This window comes from Rutidosis leptorrhynchoides, chromosome 1 (genome assembly GCF_046630445.1).
Source record: "Rutidosis leptorrhynchoides isolate AG116_Rl617_1_P2 chromosome 1, CSIRO_AGI_Rlap_v1, whole genome shotgun sequence".
Taxonomy (NCBI): domain Eukaryota; kingdom Viridiplantae; phylum Streptophyta; class Magnoliopsida; order Asterales; family Asteraceae; genus Rutidosis; species Rutidosis leptorrhynchoides.
The window spans coordinates 100570943-100580720 of NC_092333.1; the positions used below are offsets into that span (position 1 = coordinate 100570943).

General features: G+C 32.2%; 1 protein-coding gene and 1 non-coding gene across 2 annotated transcripts; one reads left to right on the forward strand and one right to left on the reverse strand.

The window, feature by feature from the left end:
- The first annotated feature begins 735 nt into the window (after window positions 1–735).
- Window positions 736–1128, forward strand: LOC139887655 (uncharacterized). Its single transcript, XM_071870728.1, has one exon. The coding sequence runs from the start codon at window positions 736–738 to the stop codon at window positions 1126–1128; it is 393 nt and encodes a 130-aa protein (XP_071726829.1).
- A 7486-nt stretch (window positions 1129–8614) lies between these two features.
- LOC139886946 (small nucleolar RNA R71) lies at window positions 8615–8721 on the reverse strand. The gene has a single exon (XR_011772803.1). It is a non-coding gene; the product is annotated as a small nucleolar RNA R71 (small nucleolar RNA).
- Between the last annotated feature and the right edge of the window lie 1057 nt (window positions 8722–9778).

The following is a 9778-nucleotide window of genomic DNA, read 5'->3' on the forward strand; positions in this document are numbered from 1 at the left end:
CTTAAATGTAATGAATAATTTTGTTATGTGAAAGGGATTAGGACTAAAATACATTTTTATAAATTTTGAGACAAAATATATATGGAAATATATTCGAGTTTAGAATATATTTACAAAAGTTAAAAAGTACAGGGACCAGATATGTAAAATTTGTATTTGCTTAACAACATTTAGGCGGCAATTTAGTTTAAACATTGTCGTTAGAGTCCAGATTAGGGAGTTAACTGTAATTAGTTAGTATTCTCTAATTCAGCTTATATATAAGCTTTAAATGTTGTTGATTTAATCAATCAAGAAAACATTTTGATAATCTTTTCCGTTTTATATGGTATCAGATGGTTCACGATTCCTGAAACTCAAACCCTAACACACAAATTCATCGTGATAAGCTTGAATTAAGCTCGATCGAAGTCAAATTGACTGTGTATACACGATCATTATCACGAATTAAAGCTTTTTGATCACCAAATCATGGTGATTCCAAAGAATCAACAAAACACCATTAACGATCCGTTGCACTTAGCTAGTTCTGATCATCCTGGCATAACCTTAACTAGTACACCGTTTAATGGCACCAATTACCTAGGTTGGAGCCATACAATCAAAATGGCGCTAGGAGCTAAACCCAAATTAGGGTTTATTGATGGCATGATTGAAAAACCTGCTATCACTGACGAAGACTATCCATAGTGGACTCAATGTGATTATATGGTCACATGCTGGATCTTGAATTCAATGATAGCAGAGTTGTCTAAATCTTTCTTGTATGCTTCTTGTGCTACTGGTTTATGGAAGGATTTAGATGAAAGGTATGGTCAAAGCAATGGTCTGTTGATTTATCAAATTGAAAGAGATCTCAGTAAAGTCACACAAGGTAATCTCACTGTTGCAGCCTATTATAATAAGTTGAAAAGATGTTGGGATGAACTTCAGAGTCTCAATGGGATTCCTACATGTAGCTATGGTAGAATGAGGGAATACACTTATGGTGTTACAGAGAAGTTCTTGGGTATTGAAAGCAGGTCAAAGTTGATTCAGGTTCTAATGAGATTGAATGATGAATATGAATCTGTGAGAAGTAAAATCTTGTCAATGGATCCTCTACCAAGTCTTAACAAAGCATACTGATGTGTGCGGAACAATACATCTTTTACACTCTAATTTATACGTGATTCAAACACTACAAATAAGCACACACAACTAACGAGCACTTCGAACCCGGTTATTATAGTACTTTAATGTAAGTATTCGTTTCAAGTTCGTCCAAAGAGGGCGATGTAAGTCGGATAATTGAAACTATTACTTGTCCTAGGGTTTGTTTGATTGGGTTTGCGATAGATTTTAACTAACAACTAAACTTTTCAAATAAACACACTTAAACTTAACTAGCAACAAGTAACAAATAACTAAGAAATGAGATTTAATCAATAAGACAAAGAGTGTTCACTTATCTAATCCTCTCTATGCTTGGATTGCCCTTGTTTCACCCAATTTGATATCACTTTAGTTGTTTGAACTTGTAAATGTTTAGTAATACTACCAAACCTTAATCATATTATACTTTTATAAATTTAAATAAGCATGGTATCCTAAGATCAAGTTAAGTATGAGTTGATTATTGAGATTATGCTCGGGTTGAAATCATTTAAAACCCTTTAACCATCAAAATTACTTAAGATAGTCAAACACCACTATGTTGAACAGTGGTCAATTAAAAACCAACTTAGACTAGAAACACAATCACTTGAAATCCCTATTCTAGTTGTCTAGATCACCTAAGGTGTTGAAGCACAAATTAATTCACTTCTCAAATCACTAAGAGAGCTACTCAACCTATGTAATCAAAGTAAAACCAATATCAAATCATAGCAATGGACCTCATAGCTAACACAATAATACTAGCTCATGTATTTTCATTTAAAACAACTTCATTCAATAGATTAAGGGCTAATCCTATGCATTAGAGATTCATAGATAAGCAAACACAAATGATTTAGCCAAACATAGCAAAGATTACACTAGTAATAAGCATAAAAATATCAATAAACATCATTTTGAGTGATTACAAGTAATTAGTTCAAAGCTAGATGAAGAAAAACAAAGATTACAACTAATTAGTGCAAAATGAGTAAAGTAAAGTGGAGATTACAACCCAAAATGATAAATAAAAGAAGATATAAGCTATAATCATAAGATAAACAAGAATAAAATCAATTAAAACTAAAGCATTCATCATTACAAGTAGAGAAAATAAGAACAAGTGCTAAAATGGAAAGGAAATTACAAAATGGAGAATGGATGATGTAGATCTAGCATCTAACTTCACTAATCTTTGACTTGGAACATGAAATTAGGCTTTTATATTGATGGAATCATGATTGGAACCCTTTTAGGGCTCTAAAATGGCCTAAGGAAGCAGCTCTCTCACTCAAAAACCCCAAATATGCGTTTATAGGTCGGCTGAATTTTCTGGTTGAATCAGCGACAGGAGCGACGCTTCTGGAATAGGAGCGGTGCTTTTGGGAGGACAGGAGCGGCGCTTTTGGGAGGACAGGAGCGTCGCTTTTGGGTAGGAGCGGCGCTTTTGGCACATAGGAGCGGCGCTTTTGTGCTGGAGCGGCGCTTTTGACCACATATCTTTTTAACACACATTTTAGCATATAGTGTTGGTGATTTTAGAATGATCCAACGTCATTTTAGTTGATTGGATTGCTAATTTGAAAGTGATCGAACCATTGAAACGCTACACGGATTTGGAGAGTGTGGAGTACACGTTCGTAAAGTGTAAAATGGTTTGAGGTTACGTTAGTAAGCTTGGAAATAATGTTTGGAACATTAGAAATGCGAAACTCGACTTAAAAGGCTAACACGCTTGAAAATAAGCTTAAAATTAATTTTGGTGTTCAGTAGCTTTAAGCCGAGGCGCGACTCCTGGGCCCACGGCGTGGCTTAAAGGGTGAAATTGTGGCCACGGCGTGGCTCCTGGACCCGCGGCGCGGCTTAAAGTGTGATTTTGAGGTCGAGAGTTTTGGCATCTTTGGAAGTGTGGTGCTTTGTTAGCCCGCGGCGCGGCTCCTGAGCCCGCAACGCGGCTTAACACTGAAATCGCTGAAAAGGTGCCTTTTCAACCCAAAAGGCACATTTGAACCCCAAACATTTTGGGGTTGTTCCAGGGCATTTAGCTGCGATTTTTACATGTTTTTAGACCATTTTAAGTCTAAATACATGAATATTAACTTCCAAGTCACTAGTAGGTATGAATCAAAGGTTGTGACTGTTCATCAAACCTTTTGACCCATTATAAATACACCCTTTGTGTATTTGGAAAAGGCTCCAGATTTTTCAACCTTTTTGCACACTTTCAACTCACAACAATTAGAAGATACTTTCTGCAATTGTTAGATTGTTTTCTTCTAGCCAAGACAACAATTTCATCTTTGTCTTATCCCAATCAAAACTTCGTGCAACCGTGGCTAAGTGGGTCAAAATATTCGATTAGGAAAGTGTTCACACGATTCAAAGATCAATCTGGAGTCATTACCGTTTCATGCACGAAAAGCATTAGTTAACACCCACGATTATATAACATTCTAATCGAATATTTGTGATTACTATTTCTGGAGAAACGGTGAAAGAAAAGACTTCCAATTTGGTGTGAAGTTTGAAGGAATTGTATTGTGTTGATGTCAGAATTTTCATGGACTTATGGGCTTCCTATTGGATGTACATAACGGATTCTAATCATCAAGTTGATGGGTTTAAGAATCAAGTGATGGATCTACACATTGGTTGAGTCATCATGACAAGTATACAATTTCTATTCATCTTGATTAATCTTTTGCCATGATTTTGATAAATAGAAATGCATGATAAATGATTTGCATGAAATAATGATGATTTAATTCAAAAATTCATCATATGAAATAACTTGATCATGAACCTATGTTGGCATGAATTAATGGTTAGTCCAATCTAGTTTGATTGGGTTTGGATATGTACAATTAATGGGATATGTTGGCCATTACATTTGATCATGAAATTCTGTATATGAATGAATGCATGGGATACATTTGCATATTGATCAAATATTTGACATGGGGTTTGATGTCAGAATTAACATATTATTTTATTAATAATATGGAATAAGTTGGTGGCCACATATTGGAATCTGTTGAAGATAAACAGATTTGTTCATGATGATTTGTTCATGATGATTAAGTTATAATTATTTAAATTATGGGCATAAACATATCAATAAAACAACATGAAGAGTTTTGATCATGATTGCATGTATATTAGAATGATTTCATACATGGTTACATACATGATCTATAATATGTATGCATGTTGACACATAGAAACTAGTTAAATGTTGTGTCATTAATTTATTTTATAGTTGAAGTGAATGTGTTGATACAATTTTGCATGGATATGTGATATCAATAAAAGAATGTGTTAATATATTCTTTGAAAATTGACATGGAAACCCCATGGTTGTTTATATATTCTTTGAATATTGGCATAAACAACTCCCTATGTTTGTGGATATTGATAATGCTAAAAGCGAACATATATTTCATAGCATTATCCTTCAAGAAAGACAAGCTTTTAGTTGCAATTGTTCTATTTACAAGTGATATTCGTTTAAATAATAAAAAGTGAAGACAAAAGACAGATTCGACGATTTGAAGACGCAAACGACCAAAACGCTAAAAAGTACAAAGTACAATCCAAGTAGTTCAATTTATTGATGAGAAACTTCTAAAAATTACAAGAGTACAAGTCGTGAAACGCAAAGAACAAGATATTAAATCGTACGAAAGGACGTTCAAAAATCTGAAACCGAGACATGAACCAACTATCAACGCATGACGCAACGGGCCTAAAATTACAAGTCAACTATGCACATGAATATAATATATATATATATATATATATATATATATATATATATATATATATATATATATATTATATTGTATAATTAAATAAAAGGTCAGCAAACTAGAAAACAAATCATTGTGAGCTGGCCAGGGAAGCCATGCGATCGCATGGCCAGCAAGACCAAAATCCATGCGATCGCATGGGATGAAAAGCAAGGTCAGGTGCTGTAAATAGCCAGCGAATTCGACGTTTTATTTACACCTTCATCAATATTATATCTCACTCTCTCAATTATATATTTATATTTTATAATTATAATTTTAATATTAAGTTAATAATAATTAGGTTATAGTAGTGAATATTTTAAGTTTGTAAGTCGAAACTCTGTCAGTGTAACACTACGCGATAAATACTCATTGTAAGTTATGTTCAACCTTTTTAAATTAATGTCTCGTAGCTAAGTTATTATTATGCTTATTTAAGCCGAAGTAATCGTGATGTTGGACTAAATATTAAGACTGTGTTATTGGGCTTTGGACCATAATTGGGGTTTGGATATAAGACCGACACTTGTGGAAATTGGACTATGGGCTATTAATGGGCTTTATATTAACTAAATGATATCTCATTACTTTAATATAAAGATTTATAATTTGACGTATTTATTTATAACCACATACGCTTGACTGGGTACGGTGGGTGAGATATCTATAAATACTGATGATTGTTCATTTGACCGGACACGGGGATGGATTAATAGTCACTGGACTCATTAAAACAGGGGTGGATTACATTCAAGGGTAATTGGTGTAATTGTTAACAAAGTATTAAAACCTTGGATTACACGCAGTCGATAACCAGGTGTATTCATTTAACAAAGTATTAAGACCTTGTTACAGTTTAAGTCCCCAATTAGTTGGAATATTTGACTTCAGGTATAAGGTTAATTTGCCGAAGACTCTCGCACTTTATAATTATGACCGATGGACTATTATGGACAAAGCCAGATGGACATATCAAATAATCCAGGACAAAGGACAATTAACCCATGGTAATAAATTAAAATCAACACGTCAAACATCATGATTACGGAAGTTTAAATAAGCATAATTCGTTTTATTTATATCTCATCGTACTTTTATTTACCATCATTTATTTATCGTCATTTTATTTATCGTACTTTAAATTATCGTCATTTACTTTACGCTTTAAATTAAGTTATATTTATATTTAATATTTTACATTAGGTTTTAATTGTGATTTAAGTCTTAAAATTAACAAACCGATCATTAAACGGTAAAACTCTCCTTTTATAATAATAATATTACTTATATATATATATATATATATATATATATATATATATATATATATATATATATATATATATATATATATATATACAAATATAGTTTAAAATAAATATAGCGTTAAACTTAGCCAGCTACCTGTGGAACGAACCGGACTTACTAAAAACTACATTACTCTACGATTAGGTACACTGCCTATAAGTGTTTTAGCAAGGTTTAGGTATATCCATTCAATAAATAAATAAATAACTTGTGTAAAATTGTATCATATTTAATAGTATTTCGTGGTAAAACATAATCTATTTCATACTACACCTCGCACACATCAAGTATTTTTGGCGCCGCTGTCGGGAAAGCGAAACGCTATAAAAAAATTAGTTTTTAAGTTATTTTTGTAAAAATATTTTTATATAAGTTTTGAATATCAAAAATACAAAAATATAAAAAAGAGTATATATATCTATTTAAGTGTTTAAATAAAAAGAAAATATATTTTATATAATTTATATAAAGTATAAAAGTATTTTTTTCAGTTCTTAAAAATATAATTTTAATTATCACTTATATTTTGATTTTGTAGAGTTATAAATTAAATACATATTTGAAATATATATATATATATATATATATATATATATATATATATATATATATATATATATATATATATATATATATATATATATATATATATATATATATATATATACGCTGAACCTGCATTTTTTGGACTGCATTTAATTTGAACCTGCACTCCATGCGATAGCATGAGTATGAATGTATAAATCCATCCGACCGCATGGATTATTCTGACATGCCTGAAACCTAAGACAACATTTAATACGGAATAGTTTATTTTTAATTATTATTATTACTTAACCTAATTAGGGTTTAATTAATAAATTAGTTTTAATTCTAGTTTTTATTATTAAATAGCAATATTAATTTTTAATATTCTTATTAATTATATAAATTAATACTTTTATAAAATAATAATATAAAAATAATATATTTATAAAAATAAGTAATTTTATCAATTTTGTTTCTTTTTCTAAATTATATTATTTTTATCGTTAATTTTGTAATTTGTATATTTATTGTTCGTAATTAGTTTTAAACTTAGTTTTTGCCGTAGTTATTTTATATTTCTAGATTTTTAGGCTTTGCCGTAAAATCCCTTAAGTTCTTTTTCTTTAGATTAAGATTTAGGCGCTTTAGAATTTTTACGACGTCGCTTATCGCTTTAGTATTTAATAGATTTTAGTGCCTTTTTAAGTTATTGCCGTTTTGGATATAGACTTCCTTTAAGCTTTAATTTCTTTAGACACAAGTTTTAATATTTAGTTTTTAGACTTTTAAGTTTCGACGCTTTTCTTTCTTATTTTTATCTTTCGACCTTTTATTTTTCGACGTTTTTTGACGCACTCTTTTTCTTTCTCATTTCTACGCTCTAGTTTTTAGGACATAGAATTTTATATATTTTCTTTAAATTTCGACGAAAAATTATTTTAAGTGGTTAAATTGATAGACATCCAAAAATTTTCTGGTTCGTAGTAATAGTTGGATTTGTTAGTGGCGAGTTGCGGGCTTCCGATTTAAAGGGTCCTGGCTACCTGCTGCATCTATTGGCTATTCAAAACGTGGGCAAAATCAGAAAAGTCTATTAATTTGATAAATTATATAATTTTTATCCTTATAACTAATAGGATATTCAGTGAATGCACCGAGCAAAACGTTCACCACCTTTCATACGTTCACCTCCTGTAACTCGATCAAGACATCTAGCCAATATTGTCGTCGTTGATTTTTCTTTAGAATCATCATCAAGTCGACCAAGTACTACAATTTAAATATCCGATAATCCATTTTTTGAACCCGACTTCACAATTGAGAATCCGGAGGATATTCAAGGACAATTCAGAGATCCTGAACCACTAATCATTCCTCCTGAACCACAAATTATACAACCAGAGATTGTCGAGGAAGAAACCATTAAATCAAAATCCTCTAGTGATTCAGATTCAACAAATTCAATCATGGAAAATCAGGAACCTCTAAGTATGGAAGATCGAATGAGAGCTACACGCACTGGCCAAGGTCATGCCATTACTCAACTAGACATTAATGCACCAGATTATGAAATCAAAGGACAAATCCTACACATGGTAACTAATCAATGCCAATTTAGTGGTACACCAAAAGAAGATCCAAATGAACATCTTCGAACCTTTAATAGGATCTGTACTCTATTCAAAATCAGAGAAGTTGAGAATGAACAGATCTATCTCATGTTGTTTCCCTAGACTTTAAAGAGAGAAGCCAAAGATTGGTTAGAATCGTTACCTGAAGGGGCGATTGACACATGGGATGTTTTAGTTGAGAAATTTCTTAAAAGATTCTTTTCGACATCTAAAGCCGTGAGACTTCAAGGAGAAATTGTTACGTTCGCGCAAAAGCCAAATGAAACATTATATGAGGCGTGGACAAGATTCAGAAAGTTGTTGAGAGGATGTCCTCAGCATGGTTTAGATACTTATCAAATAGTACAAATATTCTACCAAGGATGTGATGTTGCTACACGAAAAGACATCGACATAGCAGCTGGTGGTTCCATTATGAAGAAAACCGCAACTGAAGCTCACAAAATTATTGATAACACAGCCTCCCACTCACATGAGTGGCACCAAGAAAAAGATATTTTTCGTTCATCTAAATCGGCTAGAGCCGATTCTAGCCATGACTTTAATTCCATTTCCGCAAAATTAGATGCTTTCGAGAGACGAATGGAAAAGATGACTAAAGATATTCATGCAATACGAATTAGTTGTGAGCAGTGTGGAGGACCACATTTGACAAAGATTGTCTTACTATTGAACAAACAATGGAACAAAGAGAGAATGTTTCATACATGAATCAATGGCCTGGAAATAATTATCAAAATAATTATCAACCGCCAAGACCAAACTACAATCAAAATCAGAATTATAACCGAAATGTTCCATACAACAACCAACAAGGTCCTAGCAATCAACAAGTATCTAATAATACTTACAACCAGCAAAGACCTATTTTTCCAAATAAACCACCACAAACCGATGATAAAAAGCCAAATTTAGAAGATATGATGTCGAAGCTAGTTGAATCTCAAACGCAGTTTTTCACATCTCAGAAACAAACTAATAAACAAAATGCTCAAGCATTTAGAAATCAACAAGCTTCTATTCAAAATCTGGAACAAGAAGTAAGCAACCTAGCAAGGTTGATAGGTGAAAGAAAACCGAGGAGTCTACCTAGCGATACAAATGCTAATCCCCGAAATAAAACAGCTAAAGCCATTACCACAAGAAGTGGTATTACACTTAAATCACCTGAAATTCCTGTAATTTCTGATGACTCTATTCCTACTACACAGGGACCACAGCCTGAGCAAGAGAAGGAATCAGAACCGGTAGGTGAAAAGGTTAATGAAGATAACACCGTTAAGGCAAAGTCTTATGTTAAACCATACCAACCACCGCTTCCTTACCTGAGTAAAATGAGAAAAGAAAGACTTGAAGCCGAGCAATCCAAATTCTTGGATATGT